Source organism: Talpa occidentalis, unplaced genomic scaffold, assembly GCF_014898055.3.
Source record: "Talpa occidentalis isolate TD23 unplaced genomic scaffold, MPIMG_talOcc4v2.1 talOcc4.5, whole genome shotgun sequence".
Classification (NCBI taxonomy): Eukaryota; Metazoa; Chordata; class Mammalia; order Eulipotyphla; family Talpidae; genus Talpa; species Talpa occidentalis.
The window spans coordinates 118,382,807-118,405,358 of NW_023604861.1; the positions used below are offsets into that span (position 1 = coordinate 118,382,807).

Here is a 22,552-nt window from a genome sequence, read left to right on the forward strand (position 1 = left end):
TATCTTGCTACCATTTTTGTCTTGGGGAAATAAAATAGTGGTTTTTGTTTTATTGATAAAATGACTATTCTCATTGATAAAAGTTTTACTTTTTCTCAAGGTAATGTAAATCTCTAATTTTTTGATTGAAAGTAGTATAAAAAATACTATGATTGTTTCTTTTCTCTTACTTTTCAAGTCTAAAAGTTAAGGCAGTAAACAGGAAGTTATACCTTATGATGAAAGGAAGAGCAAAAAAAGGCAGGAAGGAACAAGAAAGTCAAGAAATATACTAGAGGAATAGTCCAAACTCAGATCAATAAAAAAGATTGCCTCCAAACTAGGTGGGATTATTCTTTCCAAGGAGAAATTCATTATACTGTATACTCTTTAGTATCTATACTCAATTACTTTTGATGATTCAACTCTGTAATCCTAACAACTTTGAATATGTTATTTTTTTATAAGACCCATTATTACTTTTCTCATTATTACTTCTCTCTTGGATATATTACTAGGTATATGTGGTTGCAATGAATATTAAAAAGGAAGCAGAATCAAAACCAAAAGGAGCAATTAAAAATACTGATGATGACGACGATGATTATGGCGCCATAGATGAACTGCCGCCTGATAGTTTAATAACACTTGTACAACCTGAATTGCCAACACTCAGCCGCCTGTGGTTGGCAGCCTTAAAAGACTATGCACTTTTGACTTTACCAGCTGAATTTGCTAGTCAGCTCCCCCCAGATGGTAAGTACTACATTTCGGGTTTTGCTCTTGTGGAGTTCAGACTAATCAAAAAGGGGATGGGTGGAAGTTAGCAATAACAGAGTAGTAACTTCTAAAATGTCTGTGGACTTCAACTTGGCATTCACTCCCTTAGAGCATATTCTCCATATTGCATTTGTAGATTAAGATACAACATAAAACTTATTTGTAACCTTGAGCAAATCTTTTCACACTGTTACTGTAATAACTGTATGAGCTAGGGTATTCTAAATAATTGCATAACAAGTCCTGCATAACCACAATGAAATATATTGCTGTGCTACTCAGTGTATATATGCACATGGACAGATGAGGAAGTCCTCAATTTGATAGTGAAAACTGGGGTGGGGGTGTGGGAGGCTAGCAGGAGAAAAATGAAAATGAAAAGATAGGTTATAATAGAGAATTGATAAGGGTTTTAGGAGTCACACGCAACAATGAAGAGGACTCCGATGACAACAAGGGGGAAGTAAAAGTAGAGGAGACATCCAGTGGCATCAGCAGTTGCACAGGAGAGGCTGGAAACCCTAGTATCAGGGAGGAAGAACCAGGTACCCCAGTTTATCAACAGCAGGAAAGGCTTTCATTTTGGTGCCTTTATGACTAGGAGAATTTTCTTGGCCAGTTTGCTCTTTTGTATGTGCTATGGTCTGAAAATTTTAGTCCTCCTCAGAGTTCATACATTGCAATCCCAATACCCAATATGGTATTAGGTGGTGGGGGCCTTTGGAATGTGTGTGGTTATGAGGGTGAAGCTACCATGCATGGGATTAGTGCCCTTATAAAGGAGATACACACACACACACACACACCCTGAGTTCCCTACACTTCTATCATGTGATGGCACAGTAAGAAGGTGCTGGCTATGAGATCTGGAAGAAGGCCTTCACCTACACTGGCTCCTTGATCTCAGAGTTCTTTTTTTTTTTTTTTTTAAAGATTTATTTATTTATGCATACAAGAACTGGGGTACAGGCCAGAGGTGCGGGGGGTGAGAGGATTCACCAGAGACACAGTGGGGAACAGAACAGGCGGATTGACTGAAATACACTGCTGAGGGGAGCAGCAGGGGAGTCAGGAGAGGTCTGCTGTACCATTGGATTGCTCCCTGGCCAGGCCAGGGATCAAACTTGTGCCGCAGTGGCTGCGGATAGCTTCATAGGTTGCATCTTAACACCTTGCGCCACCAGGGAGACCTGACCTCAGACTTATTAAGAAAAATAAGACACCTGGTATGTGGTATGTTTTGTTCATCCAGTGGACTAAGACAGTATGTAATAAGTATTTTTAAGTTAGATGTTCGTAAGTCAGTGAACGTTCTCAGTGAATGTAATGTTTTTTGATTGATCTGGCTGTTTTATAGGTGGAGCATTTTATACTCCTGAGACTATTGATACAGCAAGACTTCACTACAGAAACTCCTGGGCTCCAATTCTCCATGCAGTGGCACTTTGGTTAAATAGCACAGGATTTACGTGTTCGGAGTCAGCAGAAGCAGCAGCAATATCTGGCTTGCAAAAACGTTCTGTCACTTTAAACCAAACATCAGGAACAACACCTAGTGCTAAATCTTTGCCAGAAATTAACAAAGACAGAATGCATCTAATTTTAGGTAAGTGTGCCATATTAATGTATTTTGAGGTGTTTCACTTTTGAAAAAATTCCTAACTGTAGAGGAGAAAAAACTTCTTTCTACCCTCTTGGGTTCTGTGGCTGGCTCAAGCATGAAACCAACATAAGACAGATTAACAGGAGGAAAGCATACAAATGTATTAAATATTTTTTATATGTACACGGGAGTTTTTATAAGGGAAGTCAATATCCACAGAAGCTCTTAGGCCCAAAAGCTTACATGTCATTTTATACAAAGAGTGATAAATTATGGGGAAGTAATGAGACAGAGGGGGTTGAGATGGAACAGTAAATTGTGGGACAATGACTAAGAAATATATGTGAGAAACTAATGGAACGTCAGGGTTATTTTAGTAGGTTTGTTTGTACAGAGCCATTTAATACCAACTCCCAGTCTCTAGTGACAAGGTAGTTCATCTCTTCCTGGTACAGGGAGAGTAGGGTACCTTTCTCATGGGAAATATTTTGACCTATTTTACGGTAGAAAGCGGGTCAGAGAGCCTTTCCTGCATCTGCTGTTTCTCAAGTATCTCCAGCTCAAAATAAGAGTTGGGGGTAAAAAAGCCATATTTTGATGTGGCATGTTCTGATCTTCTTCATATCTCATTTTAATGCTATAGAGAAGTTTTCTATAGCACAATTAAGAAAAGGACTAGTAAAAGGATCTTTTAGACATTTTCAAATTGTCAGCTGAATTTTTAATTTAAACATTTAATATTAAAAATGACTCTAAAAATTTTAACTACTGTGTTCACTCACAGAGCAATGTTGAATAGTTCTCAAGGAAAAAATAGCTAAACTTACTTTTTTCCAACAGCAGATCTTTTTACTTGGCACTTAATGAATTTGTGCCATAAGAAAATAATAAAATGCAAAGCTAAAGCACATTTGAATAAATTTTAATTTGTAATTGCTTTATAGGTGTTCTTTTGACATTTAAGAATTTTTACATTCTAATGAAGCTTTTAGCAATCTTATGCTTTCTGGAGGAGAAAAAGAACACAATTAATAAGGTGAAATTATAGAATTTGTTAGTCGACCTCATAAGTGAAAATATGAAAGACTTCTCAAGCCATGACCTCACCCTTCGGTAGATTAAGAGCAGTTTTTATCTGTACCATCCACTTCACCTCTGTAGCTTGCAATTTTAAAAACTTTCTATATGAAAAGTTGTTTGGCAACCATTTAATGAGAAGTAATTTTGTAACTTTTGTAATTTTTTTTTTTTTTTTTTTTTTTTTTTTTTTTTTTTTTTTTTTTTTTTTTTTATAGAGGCATGCTTTATTTATTTGTTTGCTGGTTTGTTTGTTTTGTTTATACATGCACTGGGTACAGTCAGAAGCGCGGGAGGGTGAGAGAATTCACCAGAGCCAGAGCGGGGAGCAGAGCAGGCAGAAGGACCGAAGTACACTGCTGAGGGGAGCAGCGGGCGGCAGGAGAAGTCTGCACACCATGTGGGACCCTCCTCCGGTGGCCGGGGAGCAGCCGGGGATCGAACCGGCGCCGCAGAGGCCGCGGGCAGCTTCGCAACCCAGCGCTCAACCGCTGCGCCACCGGGGAGGCCCCAATGTATTATTTTTAAATGTCCTAGAAATAAAAAATTGAATATCTTCTTAATCAACCTGATGATTGAAACTCTCACAAACACCTCCAATGTGATTGTTGAACTACTTGCAAGGCTACAATCTATAATAAATTTGGCTGCTTATTTTTGAAACAATAGCCAGCTCACCTTTAAGGTATTAAAAATATATGGTAGGGCCTGCCTGGTGGTGCAGTGGGTTGAGCACTGCGCTGTGAAGCTGTCCGCAGCCTTCGCAGTGCAGGCCTGCCAGGGAGAAATCCACATGGCACAGCAGACCTTTCCTGCTTCTCCTGCTGCTCTCCCTGGCAGTGTCTTTGGTCCATCTGCCTGTTCTGTTCCCCGCTCTGTCTCTGGTGAATCCTCTCATCCTCCCACACCTTTTGACTATACCCCAGTTCTTGTATAAATAAATAAATCTTTAAAAATATACATATATTTGTTAAAGTAATCTGTTAAAACTATAGATTGAAATGTAGGAAAACACTTGGTAACAAAGCAGCAAAGTCTTATATTTGCCAACTCATGTTTTTATTTTGTACATTGCAGGTGTGAGTATACAGTTCCTTTGTTCCCCTCGACCTGAGGAGCCTATTGAACACGTTACAGCATGTCTACAGGCATTACATACCTTATTAGATTCTCCTTATGCCCGTATCCATATTGCAGAAGATCAGGTACAGTCTTTCTAACACCCTGTACTGAATGTTGGATGGTCAGATGTAGCTAGACTAGAGTTGGTCATGGTGTCTTCTTTTACTTGCTCATTGTCAGTCAAATTAAACCAAAAATTTAAGGGATGACTTTGACTTCAGTCCCAGTTAATGATTCTGCTAATAAAGGGCAGAATTGTTTTTTATCAGGCTGTTATGTAAATTATACCTCTTTTAAATGTTTGATGAATTTTATCTCCCATTTAATGAAATTTTTTTGCACTGATTCAAGTACTTATCTGAACAATTTAATAATTACTTTTTCTAAATTCTGTGTGGAATATTTAGATTTTTATTCATTACAGAATCAAGCTACTTCTAGATTTGCTATTCATTTTAATTAGGAATTATTTAAGTTTTGTAATAGAAACTATCTCTTTTGACACCATCACTGCTACGTGGTATCATTGAGGGTAATTTTCCATAAAACACAAACTAATAGACAGCAAAGTTGCTATCATTTTATTATATCAAAATTAGTTTTGCTCGTGATGCTGAGCAAAACAAAAGTCTATGCTATGTGATTACAAGATTCACTCACTAATGAATCTTCTTATAACTCAGCCTTGTACCAAAGCTGTTTCTTGGCTAAATTACAGATTAGTGCAAGAAACATCAGGGTTTTCAAGTAGTCATAGCTATAAAATTTAGTCTGTGAGTAAAGAGAGGCTACTGTATATACACTCAGTTGTCTTGCTTTGAACATAGATACCCAACAATCTAACCATTTTAGAGACTTAATAATGTTCTGTTTATTCAAAATTGCTTTAATAGGATGGACTTATTTTTTCTAAGTTGGAGCCTATCATTTCAACATCATCAGAATACGCTGCATCAGACACAGTCTAAAGCTATAGATCTCAAAAATGGCTTTGCTGCATGCAGGTTAAGAGAAGCAGATAGTTATGATAAGTGCTATCCTGATGTAAAAGATGTGTGAAGAGAGGAGCACATATTTTCATAGCAAAGTAAAGGATAATCTTCTCTGTTGATTATGGTTGAGTCAAATTTTATAATAGTAATTAATGAGGCAGCACAAGAGAGATAGATTTTCCTCTTAAGGAGAACAGTAAATACAAAGATAAGGGGGCAGGAGAGAATATGACAAGTTCAGGGACACAGCTATTATTTTCTGTGACTCAGGTGAACAAAACATGTAGGTGTTAGATGAGGCTAGGTGATGGTAAAGGACTGATTATGAAGATTTCTATGTGGCATGTTCGAGTGTTTAAAATATGTCTTGAAAGTGATCAGGAATCATTAAAAATGTTTTCATAGAGGAATGGTTGAATTTGTATTTCAGAAATCATGTATATGTATATATTTGGTCACTGTATAAACTTGTAGAGGTTAATTTGTAAGAGATGAGAATGGAGGCCATTTATGAGATTCTGTTTTGGAATTCTAGAGAAATGAGTATACCAGTCTAGGAAACCTGGTTAAAAGGAAGAAGGAAAGAAGACAAAGACTAGAACCTTATAAATAGTAAATAAGGATTGAGATGAGGGAAATAAATTAGCACCAGAGGAAGGAGTACCAGAGGTGGGATCAGCCCAAACAAAACAGAGATATCAAAGAAAGAAGAGTTTCAAGAATAGAGAGTAGTATCAAAAGAAACAAATCAGGGCCTCCCTGGTGGCACAGGGGTTAAGATGCAACCTATGAAGCTGTCCCCAGCCACTGCAGCATGAGTTCGATTCCTGGCCAGCCAGGGAGCAACCCACATGGTGCAGCAGACCTCTCCTGACTCGCCCACTGCTCCCCTCAGCAGTGTATTTCAGTACATCTGCCTGTTCTGTTCCCCACTCTATCTCTGGTGGATCCTCTCACCTCCCTGCATCTCTGGCCTGTACCCCAGCTCTTGTATGCATAAATAAATAAACCTTTTTTTTTAAAAAATAAATCAAGTAAATAAGGACAGGGACAGAAAATAGTTCATAGTAGATTATTGGTAACCTTAAACAGATAATTTTCTTAAGGGAGTAGAATCCAGATTATACAAGATTGAGGGGTGGATGAGAGGGTGAAGAAAATATAAGTATCTAAGCTAAGAAAAAAGAAGCAAGGCAGAGCTAGAGGAGAACATGGGGTTAGATAAAAGGATCTGAGGGGTTTAGGGGGGAAATTGGAGAAGGAAAATTAAATAGGAAAGACTTGAACATTTTCCTTATACTGGGAAGAGGAGCTTAACTAGGAAGAGAAGTTGATATGCATGAGATATGATTGAAGACCTGAAAGAATCTTTAGGTAGTCAAATAGGATGGAGTAGGTAGCACATGAGGAAAGGTTAATCAGCCGTGGGTAAGAAGCTGAACACTTGATCTTATGGAAAGAGGTATGGGGGCTTTTGTTGCAGTTAAGTTTCTTTCTCCTTTGAAAGTTAAGGCCAATTCACTGGGCTTGTGAATAAGAGGCAAAGTAAGTGGTGAAAAGATCATTTCTGAGATGACTCAGAGAGGGGCTTACCAGGAGTGCCTAGAATCTCTGGTGGACATTTCTTGGGTACTCAGCTTAGGTTGGAAATCATGAATTTTAGTGATACTGACCATAACAAAACTCTTTAGTCCACATGGAGGAAATAAATAGGAAGATGATAATTTTGGTTATTAAAAAAGTATTTAAGCATCTAAGTGATCATTTGTTGACTGAAAATATGTTGGAATAAAATACAATTTCTCAAGATTGTTAGAATGTTCTCATTTGTTACATCGTCCTATATGTTAAGTTAGATTTTAATAATACAAATTTAGCATTTGAAACTAAAATGAATTAAGTCTATCTGTATTATTTTATAATAGTTGATTGGTGTTGAATTGCTGAGTGTTTTGCACCGCCTCCTGCTGACCTGGAACCCACCATCTGTCCAGCTGCTGGTTACCGGAGTTGTACAACAGATAGTAAGAGCAGCTCAGGATTATTTGCAAGAAAAAAGAAATACTCTAAGTAAGCGCTATAAATTGCACTGACTTTGAAGTAGATCTTATTTGTGCCATACTTTTAAAAATATTAATGCCTGTAAGTTTTCAAAAAATGTAATCATACAACTAGAAGATTTACAATTGATTTTGCTTTCATTAGAAAGAACCAAATGAAATTGCTTATAGTTAACTATTTATATTCAAAAGTGTCAACTCATATGGTTCAACCTGAAATATGTGTACTTCTATTATGAAATACATTTCTAACTAGAATACCTAATAAAAATTTTTCAAGTAAGCCATCAATAGTCCTTCACTTTTAAGGAGAGTAATCAAACAGAATTCTCATGAGGCAGAGAATTATTCTGAGAATAACATGTGACATCAGTTAGACATTTATTTGTAAATTCTTTTGAAAAAAATTTTCTCAGACATATATATTGTGTTGTTTTATCTATTGTTTGGGTTTTTTTTTTTTTATTTTCATCAAATTTTCCTTTACACAAGATGAAGATGATATGGAAAAAGAATCCTGTCCTGTGTTAGGAGAAGGAGGTGACAGTGGTGGTCTAATTCCTGGAAAATCTCTTGTGTTTGCAACAATGGAGCTGATGATGTTCATTTTAGTACGACATATGCCACATCTCAGTACCAAGATGTCAGACTCTCCAAGTCACACAGCCACTAAAACTCGACTGTCAGAAGAAAGTGCTCGTTTGGTGGCCGCCACTGTTACCATACTCTCTGATTTGCCATCCCTTTGTTCACCTGCTGGTATGGTTTTGGTCTCTATTTGGAAGTGAATTATATTACACTAGACAAAGATAAGCTTTGCCTTTATTTTAAGCATTATTATTTTTAAAAGTCTCTTTCTTTACTCTTTCAAAGATTTATTTATGTATGCATACAAGAACTGGGGTACAGGCCAGAGGTGTGGGGGGGTGGGAGGATTCACCAGAGACAGAGTGGGGAACAGAACAGGAGGAATGACAGAAATACACTGCTGAGGTCCTCCCTGGTGGCGCAGTGGTTGAGCGCTGGGCTGTGAAGCTGCCCACAGCCTCTGCAGCACCAGTTCGATCCCCGGCCACCAGTGAGTGTCCCACATGGCGCGCAGACCTCTCCTGTCACACCCGCTGCTCCCCTCAGCAGTGTATTTCGTCAGTCTGCCTATTCTGGCTCTGGTGAATTCTCTCACCCTCCCGTGCTTTTGACTGTACCCAGTGCTTGAATAAATAAATAAATAACTCTTTAAAAAAAAAGAAATACACTGCTGAAGGGAGCAGTGGGCGAGGCAGGAGAGATCTGCTGCGCCATGTGGGTAGCTCTCTGGCCGCCAGGGATCGAACTCATGCTGCAGTGGCTGCAGACAGCTTCATAGGTTGTGTCTTAACCCTTGCACCACCAGGGAGACCCTATTTAAGCATTATTATGACTTATTTTCCTCTTAAATCTCAAGTGTGAAAGGAGCAGATGGCCTATTTTTAAGGGTTTATTTACTGTTAGGAGCCCATAAAGATTATAGATTTTAAAAAAAAATCCAGTATGCACTTCTCAGATATATTTTAAACAAACTTTAGCAAAAAGATTGAACTGTAACTTGAGGGAAGACATTGAATGTTAGGAGATAGTTATGAGGTGAAATTACTAAACAACTTAGTGTTTGATCTGGTTGCCACTTTTGAGCAACACTGACAAACTAAAGAATGTCAGTAGAGAGTGACAGCTAACTCTAAGGAGCAACTAAAGAAATTATAACTGAAAAAAATAATGGCAGATACCTGAAGAACTATTGGATGGAAAAGTAGACCTTCCCTCCATTTTATTTTAGCTAGAAAGTAGAGACAGTATTATTAGGAGATAATAATTTTAGCTCAGCAAAAGCCTATAGATGTGAAAATAATAAATTCTCACTCAATCACTGTAGACAAAGATGGCAGAGTATGAAATGGTGGAGTGTTTCATTAAGTGGGAGGTTGGATTTGGTAACATTAAAGATCTTTCAGCTACAAATTCCAGGATTTTTAAATTTCTTTTTCTTACCATATAACCCTTTTGTTTTGCTGCTTTGGTTAGGCTGACTTTAGTACACTGAAGATTAAGTGTCTTAGAATTGCTGCAAGATTCACCTATTGCTCAGATACTTCTCAAAGCATATTGTAGTGTTTTCCTATTTTCCTTCTCATTTTTATTATGAAGGTTATGATGTATTAAACAGGTGAATTATTGGAATAAATACAAGGCTAGTTGGGAAAAGAGAGAAAATATTGTCAGTTTCTTATTTTGTTTTTCAAACATTGAAGCTTAGTGATAATAATGCAGTAAATTCTGCATTATATAAAAAAATAAGGAAAAGAAATAATGATAAATAACCAGTTGTAAGATATTTACTTGAAACATAGTATATTAAACAAAATATAAGATACTTATACTTGAAACAACTGTAATACAGGAATTATAGTAGTTATGAGGTGATCTGATTTGTTTTTATCTCAGGATGTATGACAATCCTGCCCACAATTCTGTTTTTAATTGCAAGAATATTGAAAGACACAGCAATAAAGTCTGCAGATAATCAGGTTGCTCCACCAGTCAGTGCAGCTCTTCAAGGGATTAAAAGTATTGTGACTCTTTCAATGGTCAAAACTGAGGATACTCAAAAACAGTGGACAGCTCTGATCCGTAGCACTCTCGCCTGCATTCTGGAGTATTCCCAACCAGGTAACTGCATTAATTTTAATCTATTGCTTAATTGGATGTGTCTGCCAGAACACTGCTGTATAACACTGAATCAACACAGACATGTTCCAGTCATATCTTTCAGAGAAAAACTCTTGAGTCTCCTTTCTAGATACTGACTCTAAATGCTGTGGTCTTGGCACTTACTTATTTGGGAGGCTTCCTCCCCCCAGAAAAGAACAGAAAATATACTTGGAGTAGAACTGATGTGTCTTAATGTATTTCTGTTTGCTTCTGCTGTTTTAGACCGCATTAACTTTCCTAATATGTACTGTCTAAAACTGGATCTTTAGAAGACACAGTAAGTATGAAGTAGGGATTCAGGCCATTGGGTATATTTGTATAGTTTTTGTAAGCAAGGCAAGTAGATTTCCATGCTTTGTAAGAAAAGTTTTATAATAGAGAATTTCTATTATGAAAATTGTATTTCCTATTGTAAAATCTAAACTTCTGCTTAAAAAATGTGCATAAATATGTATATAAACACATACTCATACTCATATATGTATGTAAATCTTGGGTGTAATGAATTAAATTACTGCAATTTTTTTTCATTTTTAATACCATGAGTTTTTATTTATTTTAAAAGATATTTATTTATACAAGAACTGTGGTACAGGCCAGAGGTGTGGGAGGATGAAAGAATTCACCAGAGACAGAGCGAGGAGCAAGACAGACAGACAACCAGAAACACTGCTGAGGGGAGCAGCAGGCCAGACAGGAGAGGTCTGCCAAGCAATGTAGGACTCTCCCTGGCTGGCCGGGAATCGAACCTGTGCTGCAGAGGGTGTGGACAGCTTCACAGCACTGTGCTCAACCCAGTGCTGGCTGTGCCATCGGGGAGGCCCTATTTATTTTTTTAAAAGATTATTTATGTATACAAGCACTGAGGTACAGGCCAGAGGCACCGGAGGGTGAGAGAATCCACCAGAGACAGAGCAGGGAGCAGAACAGGCAGAAGGACTGAAATACACTGCTGAGGGGAGCAGCAGGCAAGACAGGAGAGGTATGCTGCACCAATACCATGAGTTTTTAAATAGGATTTCAGACTTTTAAAAAGTAACAAGAATAGTATAGTGAGCTCCAGCATACCCTTTCCTTAGATTTACTTGTTATTATTTTACCAAATATTTTATTACTCTGCAGCTGCATATTATTGTATTATCATTTTTAATTTTGCTGAATCATTTGAGAATACATTAAGTCATAATGACATACTCCTAAATACTACACCGATATCCTAAGAACAAGAACATTCTCTTATGGGCCTCCCCGGTGGCGTAGCGGTTGAGCGCTGGGTTGCGAAGCTGACCGCAGCCTCTGCAGCGCCTGTTCGATCCCCGGCTGCTCCCCAGCCACCAGAGGAGGGTCCCACATGGCCCACATGGCCCACATGGCCCACATGGCGCACAGACCTCTCCTGCCGCTCGCTGCTCCCCTCAGCAGTGTACTTTGGTCCTTCTGCCTGCTCTGGCTGGCTCTGATGAATTCTCTCACCCTCCTGCGCTTCTGACTGTACCCAGTGCTTGTATAAATAAATAAATAAATCTTTAAAAAAAAAAAAACTCTCTTATATAAGGACAAAATTGTCAAATTTATGTGATTTAACATAGCTTCAATGCTTTTGTTGTTCACATGTAAATTTCACTAGTTCCCCTAATAATGACTTTAATAGAACTTTTTTCCTTCTTATCCAGAATGCAGTCCAGTAACATTCATTGTTTTTAGTGGTCATAATGCTTTATTCTTCTTTAATGTAGGTCAGTTCCTCAGCCTTTATTTTTCATGACATTAATGTTTTGAATAGTATAGACCATCTGTTTTTATAGAATGTTCTTTGAATTGGAATTTTCTGATTTGAAATTGCCTGCTTTTTTTTTCTTGAATCATGATCAGATTCAGGCTTTGCATTTTTGGCAGGAATACTACATGAATACTTTTCTTAATACATCATGTGAAAAAGCATATTGTGTTGCGTTATCTCATTATTTAGTCTCTTAAGTTTAATAACTTGGCTAAGGTAGTGTCTGCCATGTTTCTCCACTATAAACTTGACATTTTCCCCTTTTATAATTAACAAGGGATCTGTGGGGAGCTACTTTGAGACTGTTAATTTTTGGTTCTCCATCATGCTTTCACCCAGTGGTTTTAGCATCTATTGGGCCTGAATTAGTTATAACTACAATGATGTCAAAAATAATTTAGATGTCAAATCTTCTTAAAGTCACAATTTGAAAATAAAAATATTAATTTAGGGCCTCCCTGGTGGCGCAGGCGGTTGAGCATCGCACTGTGAGGCTGTCAGCAGCCTCTGCAGCGCAGGTTTGATCCTGGCCAGCTGGGGAGAAACCCACATGGCGCAGCAGACCTCTCCTGTCTCACCTACTGCTCCTCTCAGCAGCGTATTTCATCAGTCTGCCTGTTCTGTTCCCCGCTCTGTCTCTGATGAATCCTCTCACCCTCCCACGCATCTGGCCTGTACCCCCGTTCTTATATAAATAAATTTTTAAAAATCCTAAAAAAAAAATATTAATTTAGTAGCAAAAATTTTTGATCTGACAAAAAATCTGAGACAAAGATTAATGTATTAGAGATTGTTTTCATTTCACATAGAATAATATTCCTACTGTGAAGTTCTTGGACTTTTTAACAAATATGACTTAGGTTGTTGTAAAATGACTCAATTCCCAAATTTTATGTGGTTTTTTTGTTGTTGTTATTAAGGCAGTGGACTTCTATATGTTAAGTTAATGAGCTTATTCTCAACCGTTGTTCCAAGTTATTAAACCCTCATTATGAGATAATAGTAAATTATCAAACATATATGTTTGTAATCCTAGTCAAGTATTGATTATCGTTGGGGATTTGCAGTTGTCAAATTAACCCAAATTCGGCATATAAAGAATGTTGATAAGTGCAACTATAGAGAAAATGGCAATCATGAAATAATGGATCTCTACTATATGTTCAGTAGTGATGTTTGTTGGAATAATTGTACTGTTTTCTGCATTCCTAAAAAGTTGTATCTTTTCTTGAATAAGTGATGCAGTAGCAATAAATTCCTAAAAATTATAAGAATGTTGTCTTTAGGAAACCATGCAAGATTTTTTTGTTTATGGTTGTGTAGAATTTGTGAGTTTAAGATGGTGATAACACTAAGTTAACTACTCTATAATTTAAAATTATTTTATCATAATCATTTTATTAAGATTTATTTATTTATGAATACAAGAACTAGGGTACAGGCCAGAGATGCAGGGGGCGGCTGGTGTGTGAGAGGATTCACGAGAGACAGAGTGGGGAGCAGAACAGGCAGATTGACTGAAATACACTGCTGAGGGGAGCAGCAGGCGAGTCAGGAGATGTCTGCTATGCCATGTGGATTGTTCCCTGGCTGGCTGGGGATCGAACTCATGCTGCATTGACTGCAGATAGCTTCGTAGGTTGCATCTTAACCCCTTGCGCCACCAGGGAGGCCCTATCATAATCATTTACCTTTGTGGAAGTAAAGTACTTAGAAAGTTTTGGACAATTTAAACTCCAAGGAAGTTAAGTGACTTTTAGCTAATTTTTTATTTCCTTGTTAACTTTCATACTTAGATGTATTTTTCTTATTAAAGTTCTTGTTAGGATTTATGCTTATATTTTTTGATTAATATATCATCTAGAAAAATAAAGTACTTTACTAAAGTATGTCTGTTTTCTTCAGTAGTAAATGGATTCTCTCCATGTAGTTGTTCATGGATCGTGTTAGAATGAGGCACACATTGCTATGAATGTTACTGGGGAGAGAGGGTTATTGTTCAATATTGAAATTCCAAAACATTTTACAAACAGCGTGGCACTTTATTTTTCATGTTACTCAGAAGATTCTGTGCCGACACCTGATGAAGTAAGCATGTTAACAGCAATTGCGCTCTTCCTGTGGTCTGCCAGTAGTGAAATAATAGGAGTCCAGTCATTACAGAATGGCTGCCTGAACAGATTTAAAAACGCATTAAATTCATGTGACCCATGGGTAAGTTACATTTAAAGCAATTAAACATACAGGTAAATATTTCACTCTCTGGGGAAGATTTCAGATTGATTTATTATGATTAAAATGTGTGATACATCAAAGGAAAACCTAAATATTTCCTATGTGGCTTTTAAATAGAAAAAGTGGAAAAAATTCATTAAATTTAGGCACTAGGAAAGATACATTCATGTATGTGGAAATTTCCGATATTGAAAACATTTGATTAGCCCTGGCTTATGTTGGTAAAAATGTTACATGAGTCTATGATTTTATTTTTTATTGTTTACTTAATGACACCAAGAGCATTAAAGGGCAAATCTTTATTGTCTATATTATACTGGGAATGCTATTTTTTTAGAAAATTATGTTGTTTTACAATGTCAAAGTTTTAAACTAATGATTCTCAAACCTGTTGCACGCTAGAAAAAAAGTTTAGTAACGTGACTCCAGACTTTACCACTATCTTCCTAAATTAGAGGTTTTTATTTCAAAAATTCTCCAAATATTTCTTATTTCCAGCAAGGTTGGAAAACTTAAATTGATATCACCAGTCATTTCTAGGGAATCCAAATGGGTTTGAGTGTCTTAGCAATATGGTTTTATACATTTATATACTTTGTTTGACAGCTTTCAAATTAACCTTCCTTAATAAATAAGTTAGCTTAAAGTAGGAGGGACAATTGTAAATTAATTGTAAATTAAAGAATTACAAATTAGAATTCCTGGTTTCTACCTTCTTTCATTCTAATGAAATCTATAAAGTCTGTAAGTTGAGTTTCACTTAACATATATGAAATATTTATTTGATTATTTTCATTTAGTTAGGTTATTGAAAGTTTCGTTATCCTACTTCATTCCTCTAAGCAGAAAGTGACATCAGTTCATCCTGCATTTCTGTTTCCTTGCTCTAGTATTGCTTCATTTCAGTATATGTTAATATGCAATAGGATTGTTGAGCAGGTAAAAAACTATCACATGTGATAATTAAAAAAATTATTTTCTTATATAGGTTCAAGCCAAATGTTACCAGCTTCTCCTTTCAGTGTTTCAACATTCCAATCGTGCACTTTCAACTCCTTATATCCACTCATTAGCTCCAATAGTGGTTGAAAAGCTAAAAGCTGTTGAAAGAAACAGACCAGCCAGCAATGTAGAACTTTTAGCTGTTCAAGAAGGAATCAAAGTTCTTGAAACATTGGTTGCTCTTGGAGAAGAACATAACAGTAAGTAATTTCTTGTAAAAATCCACTAGTCAGAAATGAAAACATATAAAAATCCTATTTTATATCAGACAGAGGCTTTCAAACAGGAACTTTACTAAGAAGTGGTTACTATCTGAGAAGTTAATGTTTTGCTTATGCTACTAACAATGTACTGAGTTGATTTGTATTTATTTTTTGTGAGCAAGAGGTTAAAATTAATTATTGATGACATTTCTATGCTGACGTTTTTATTGTCTAGGAATGTACTCTTTCAGAACTAGGGGGAAAATGGATGTTTACTACACATTTTAAAATAATGCATTTTGTGATAGAGGTATAAAATCTTTATAATAAATAGACCAGATTAGCATTCATACCAGAATCATTATTAAAACAGTTCCAATTTTGAAATGTTTATTTTATTTATTTTTTGCAGAACTGGGGTGTAGCCCAGAGGTGTTCAGTGGGGGGGTTGAGAGGATTCACCAGAGTCAGAGTGAGGAGCAGAACAGGCAGATTTACCAGAACATACTGCTAAAGGAGCAGCTGGTGGGACAGGAGGGGTCTGCTGCATCATGTGGGACAGCTCCCTGTCCCGGGATCGAACTCCTGCTAAGGTGACTGTGGATTGCTTCATAGTGCTGAGTCTTAACCCCTTGCACCACCAGAGAGGCCCTCAACATAATTTTATTTTTACTTTATTCACTGTAAATTTCATAAAGATAAGGACTAAATCTGAGTCATTTTCTAGTTAAGCATTGTGCTTATTGCCTTTCACACAGTATTTCAAATATGTTTGAGTTAGATTAACTCTTAGGATCAATTTTCAAACAGAGGCCCTAGTTTAGAATTAAACTTAACACAGGCTAGCGAGAGAAAAGTCTCATACTTTTTCTTTCTAGCATAATTCTCTATTGTTTGAATGCTTTTAACCAACCAAAGGTAAATTGTTGTCTTCATGTTAATATCATATATATTCATTCATTCATTCATTCGATGGTATCCTAATGAATGCTATCATATTTCATTAATGGTCTGACTTTCCTTTTTGCATGCATTTAGCATTAGCTGTAGTTTTAATTTTTTAAAATGTCAGTTGCCTGCTCTACTTCTTAAAAAGTCTTGCTGTAGTACAAAACACTCATCTATAGCATATCTTACCTGAATGAAGCAAATCATTAAAAAATGAAGAAACCATGACGGTGCTTATTATGAGTATTACTAATGCTGTATTTGTTATTTATTCATTATATGATATTGTTACATTACTATAGTTATATGAAATATACTTATATTAAATATACTAATATCAGCAGTATGATTGCAAGTGGGTAAACTTTTAGCTTTTAAATTTATCAGTCAACTTTTTTCACATCAATTACAAATGTTAATTTTTGGCTTTTGCTTCAGAGAATCCATTATAGAAATAGGCAGTCAATGTTCCTCATCCAAATTGACCAAGATTACAAGCTAAAAACACTGGAATTATATTTGACTTAACTCTCGTTCATCTTTATTCAATCTATTACTCAAAACTTGTCCTAAGGGCCTCCCCTGGTGGCGCAGCAGTTGAGCACTGGGCTGTGAAGCTGCCCGCGGCCTCTGCAGCACCAGTTCGATCCCTGCCTGCCAGCGAGGGTCCCATGTGGTGTGCAGAACTCTCCTGCCGCGCCCGCTGCTCCCCTCAGCAGTGTATTTCATTGGTCTGCTTTCTCTCACCCTCCCGCACTTCTGACTGTACCCAGTGCTTGTATAAATAAATAAATAAATAAATCTTAAAAAAAAAAAAAAAAAAAAAAAAAAAAAAAAACTTGTCCTGTGCCTTTTGAAACATCTCTCAAATTCAAGAGGACTTTGCTTCCTATTTTTATATCTAATTAGATAACTATAATAGTCTCTTAGCTGATACTCCCTACCAAATTTACCTAAAACAATTTCATATGTATTTGAAAATTCACAATTAGATTTTTTTTACTGTGTTTTCATTATGAAAATCATTTCTTCTGTAGTACTATTTTTTTGTGAGGGTAATCAAGTTAAATCTAGTAGATTTTTAACTTTAGCCAGCTTGTTACCTTCTTTCTTCTGAAATTTTAACATGGAAAAAAATCCAATTAATTGAAATCTTGTGATGTTTCCAAGAGGAAGGGTGTGTATATGTTTGAACAAACACATTCATTCATATTCATTCAAGAAATATGAATTTTTGAGTTATTAAGTGACTTATATGCCAGATGCTGTTCTGAGCATTGGGGATTCAGCATTAACTAAAACAGATTACTGCTCTCATGGAGTTTACATTCTAGTGGGAAAAACAGACAGTAAACAGCCTCCTCTCAGTACATGTATCTATATCTATTTTATATAGAGATTAACTTTTTCATATAGATGTATATTAGCATACCTATATGTAATTTTATGTAGAGATGAACATGGCTATTAACTGCATTAATGTTAGATGTACACATATTAATGAGATGCAGAGATTGAAAATATATAGCAGAGAATGAGGAAGTTCAGGGCCATAGAGGAATTAGGGTTCTGGCAAGGTTTCACTGATTATTATCACTGTCTTTGATGACATCAGTGAGTGTTATATCCTGCACTGTGTCAGAGGCTTCCTGCTTTCCCACAGCCCAGGCTTTAATCTTGCCTATTGTCATTCTACAAATATTAATATCAATGAAAGGTGGAGAAAGCATGGTTATAAAATATATACACACATGTGACTACTGCTTTTTTTTTTAAAGAAAAATATCAGCTTTAATGAAATTTATATTCTAGAATGGAGTTGTTAATATTGGAGGAGGCAGATTCAAAGAGGTTAGTATAAGAAGATTAAACATCCAAATAGATACATTTTTTTTAAGGCTTGAAATTTGTATCTGCTAGACATGGGTTTCTTGTATTTCAACCCTAAGTTTTATGTGTTCCTTATTTTTGAGGGATTTTTTTTCCCCTCAATATGGGAAAAAATTACAGTTCTTTTTTAAAATGAGAAAAATACTTTTTTCTCCACATCCTTGCCAGTACTTACTTTTAGTGAAATAATGGTAAATACATGCTGTTCAGGTTTCTGCTCCTTACTCCAACCTCTCTTTTCTGGAATGCCCTTAAAAATTTCAGAATCTTACTCTCAAAATACTTCCTACCAGATGGCAATTATAAAGTATTTATTTCTTTTGAATCTTTAGCCAGTATTTTTTAATAAGACAAATTAATGTAAATGTAAAAATACATAGTTTTAACAATTCTGGTTTCCAGCCTTTGGACATTTGTTTAGTATTAAATATTAATTATGGGAGCCTCCGTGGTGGCTCAAGGGGTTAAGTCTCAGCACAATGAAGCTATCAGAAGCCACTGCAGCACAAGTTCTATACCTGGCCTAATCCATATAGCATAGCACGCTGCTCCCCTCAGCAGTGTATTTTCAGTAGATCCACCTGTTCTGCTCCCCACTCTGTCTGGTAAATCCTTTTAAACCACCCTCCCCACCTCTGGCCTATATCCCAGTTCTTGGATACATAAATAATATTTTTAAAATATTAAAAATAATATTTTTTAAATATTAATTATGAGTTAACATAAATTGTATGTATTTACTTATATTTTGTTGTAATTCAGATTACTGTGGTAATTGTCTAGTCTTTTAAATTAACATTTATTGTCATTTTTATGGGCCTCCCTGGTGGCACAGGGGTTAAAGTCTCAGCACAATCAAGCTATCAGCGGCCATAGTGCGTGACCCAGCCAGGGAGCTACCCACTTGGCGCAGCAGACCTATCCTGTCTCTCCTGCTGCTCCCTTCAGCAGTGTATTTCAGTAAATTCCCCTGTTCTGCTCCCCACACTGTGTCTGGTGAATTCTTTCACACACACCCCCACCGCACCTCTGGTCTATACCCCAGTTCTTGTATGCATAAATGAATAAAAATAAATCTTAAAAAAATTATTGTCATTTTTAGATTCACAATCATCTTCTTAATTTGTTTTTGTTACTTGCAGGAGTCCAGCTACTTGCTCTTTTAGTTCCAACTTTGATCTCTTACCTGTTGGATGAAAATTCCTTTGCCTCAGCAATCACAGCTTCCAAGGATCTTCATGAGTTTGCACTCCAAAATTTAATGCATATTGGGCCTCTCTATCCACACGCTTTTAAGACAGTAATGGGAGCTGCTCCTGAATTGAAAGCACGTTTGGAGACTGCTGTTCGAGCAAGCCAAGCCAGCAAAGCTAAAGCAGCAGCCAGACAGCCAGCCCCTGCCATACATTCTGCACCAACAATTAAGCTAAAAACAAGTTTTTTTTGATTTGTTATCCCTTTCATATTTATTTATATTGTCATCTACATCTAGTTAGTGATAATGAATGCATCATTCCAGACAATAGGTTTTATTTTATTTGTGTATTGGTATTACATGCTTCTCAGTAGGTTAAGTGAAATAATGCTCACATTGCTCTCTGATTTTTAGGTAGTAATTTTTTTTTATCATGTGGTGAATGTGCTTTCATTTTTCCCCTAATAATGTGTGTCTTTTATTAATTGATTTATTTTGTAAACACTGAACATAGTCTTTTAAATTTAAATGCTAAAAACAATTGTATCATGTAACTCAGCACCCTACTGATATTGTCAGAAAAAAAATAGATCAATATTCAGCGTCTGTCATGAAAAGTTTAATTAAGAAACAAGCAGAATTTAAATTGTGAAGTAATCAAAATGATGCCTGTTTTGTGGTGTATATATGAATAAAGTCATGTTTTTTTAGCATTTCTCAAAATGTCCTCCGTACCTTTCTGACAAAGTTTTTACTTTCATATTAGATTACTAAATTATGCTTTTGTATATTTTGATTTTTAACTGAACTAAAGTTCTCATTTAAAATACATTAAAATGGTTCAAGTGTGGAATAATTTTCTGCTTCTTTTCAGTAACTAAAATTTGGCTTCAGTATGTTTTGAATTACAGAGCCTCGAGTTCTGGCTATGATGGTGAGTTTTGTTCATCAAATATTTATTGAGAGCCGACTGTGCATAAAGCATCAAGCTAAGTACTGCAGGGCATACAAAAATAAATTAGTTGTAATTATAGTTATGCCAGTCTCTCATGCAATGGGAATTTTACCATGTCAAGTAGATAATTGATGAATGTTTGACACATTTGGCAAATTTTAAACACTAGGTTTTACCAGATGGTGTTACATTAACTACACTATCAAAAGCAAGTCACCTTCCTGAAAATTTCAAATGTATCGCTATCATCTTACCTCCTATTTATTTTCCCTAATGCCCTCACCATTTGGCAGTTCTTACATCATTGCCCTTCCTTTTTCATCATGTAGATAATTCAGAAAGGTGCTTTGTTTCTCCTGTTTTTTCACTGACTTCTAGTACTACAGAATGAAAAGACTTCATTCTTTCAGACTTGTTTTTCCAAAACTACTCAGTGGTTTTTAGTATAGTCACAGAGTAGTACAACCATCACCAGAATCAATTTTGAACATTTTCACTTCCCCAAAAAGTAAACCCATAACACTTAATTATGATCCCACAATTTCTTCATTTCTCCCAAGCCTTTGATTGCACTAATGTACTTTGTCTCTATTGATTCTCCTATTATGGCCGTGTCATACAAATGAAATTATATTATTTGTGGTCTTTTGTGACTTCCTTCCTGACTTACCATGTTTTTAAGGTTTATCCGTGTTGTAGCATGAATCAGTTGTTCATTCTTTTTCTAGCTGAAGAATATTCTATCATATGTATAGTCAGCCATTATTTAATAACAGGAATATGTTTTGAGAAATATGTTGTTAGCAAATTTCTTCATTTTGCAAATATCATAGAGTGTAATCTCACAAACCTACTACATACTAGGCTTATATGGTGCAGCCTGTTAGGACCACCATTGTATTTTATGTGGTATGTTATCAACTGAAACATTGTTAAAGCAATGTATGACTATATACCACATTTTGTTTGTCCATTTATTAGTTGATGATTAGTTGCTTTGGACTGTTTCTACATATTATCTGTTATAAATAATGTTGCTGTGGGTGATTATGTACAAGATTTTGGATAGCCATGTGTTTTCATTTCTCTCAGGTATATATGTAGGCGTGGAATTGCTATCTTAATAGTAACTCTACATTCAACTTTTTTAAGGAACTGCCAAAATGTTTTCCAGTCTCCTTGTTTTTGCACACATAACCCCCTTTCACTCATCTATTTATAAAGTAAGTTTATTTCTGCCTTGGCTATTTTCTGCTGTTCTTGGTACACCCAGGCTTTTCCTATTATTTACCACTTCAGGGTTGACTGCATCATGCATTAGCAATGATCTTTTTTTTGTTGTTTAAGATTGATTTATTTATGCGTACCAGAACTGGTGTGTAGGCCAGAGGTGCAGAGGATTCACCAGAGACAGAGTGAGCAACAGAACAGTTGGATTGACTGAAACACACTGAGGGCAGCAGCAGGCAAGACAGGAGAGGTCTGTCGCACCACGTGGGTAGCTCCCTGGTTGACTGGGGATCGAACTCATGCCATCCTGCAGTGACTGTGAATAGCTTCATAGTGCTGTACATAACCCCTTACACTACCAGGGAGGCCCAGCAATGATCATCTTTGCCCTCTCGTCCTCCACCTGTCTATTCCTTCCCTTCATCCCAGTACCTCTTCTACTTCCTATAAATTCTTTTGCACTATTGACAACTTCTACACTTCTTTTTTCTTTTTTAAGATTTATTTATTTATGCATATAAGAACTGGGGTGTAGGCCAGAGGTGCAGGGAGTGAGAAGATTCACCAGAGACAGAATGGGGAACAGAACAGGTGTATTGCCTGAAATACACAGATGAGGGGAGCAAAAGGGAGACAGAAGAGGTCTGTTGCACCAGGTGGGCTGGTCCCTGGCTGGCCGGGGGATTGAACACGTGCTGCAGTGGCTGGGGAGAGCTCCACAGTGCTGTCTTTAGCCCCTGTGCCACCAGGGAG

At 36.5% G+C, this 22,552-nt stretch overlaps 1 protein-coding gene across 3 annotated transcripts in view; it reads left to right on the plus strand.

The window, feature by feature from the left end:
- HEATR5B (HEAT repeat containing 5B) overlaps positions 1–20,510 on the plus strand; it is a 73,600-nt gene extending 53,090 nt beyond the window's left edge. For 2 of the 3 annotated variants that reach the window (XM_037528227.2, XM_054701208.1), the window contains exons 28-36: positions 498–735; positions 2,117–2,365; positions 4,517–4,644; positions 7,479–7,623; positions 8,106–8,372; positions 10,095–10,319; positions 14,204–14,355; positions 15,365–15,578; positions 19,562–20,491. In XM_037528227.2, coding sequence (XP_037384124.1) covers positions 498–735; positions 2,117–2,365; positions 4,517–4,644; positions 7,479–7,623; positions 8,106–8,372; positions 10,095–10,319; positions 14,204–14,355; positions 15,365–15,578; positions 19,562–19,866 — 1,923 coding nt within the window. In that variant the 3' untranslated portion in view covers positions 19,867–20,491. Of the gene's footprint in view, positions 1–497; positions 736–2,116; positions 2,366–4,516; positions 4,645–7,478; positions 7,624–8,105; positions 8,373–10,094; positions 10,320–14,203; positions 14,356–15,364; positions 15,579–19,561 lie in introns of all 3 variants that reach the window. The other variant, XM_037528228.2, reaches the window with a different exon arrangement.
- The last annotated feature ends 2,042 nt before the right edge of the window (positions 20,511–22,552 follow it).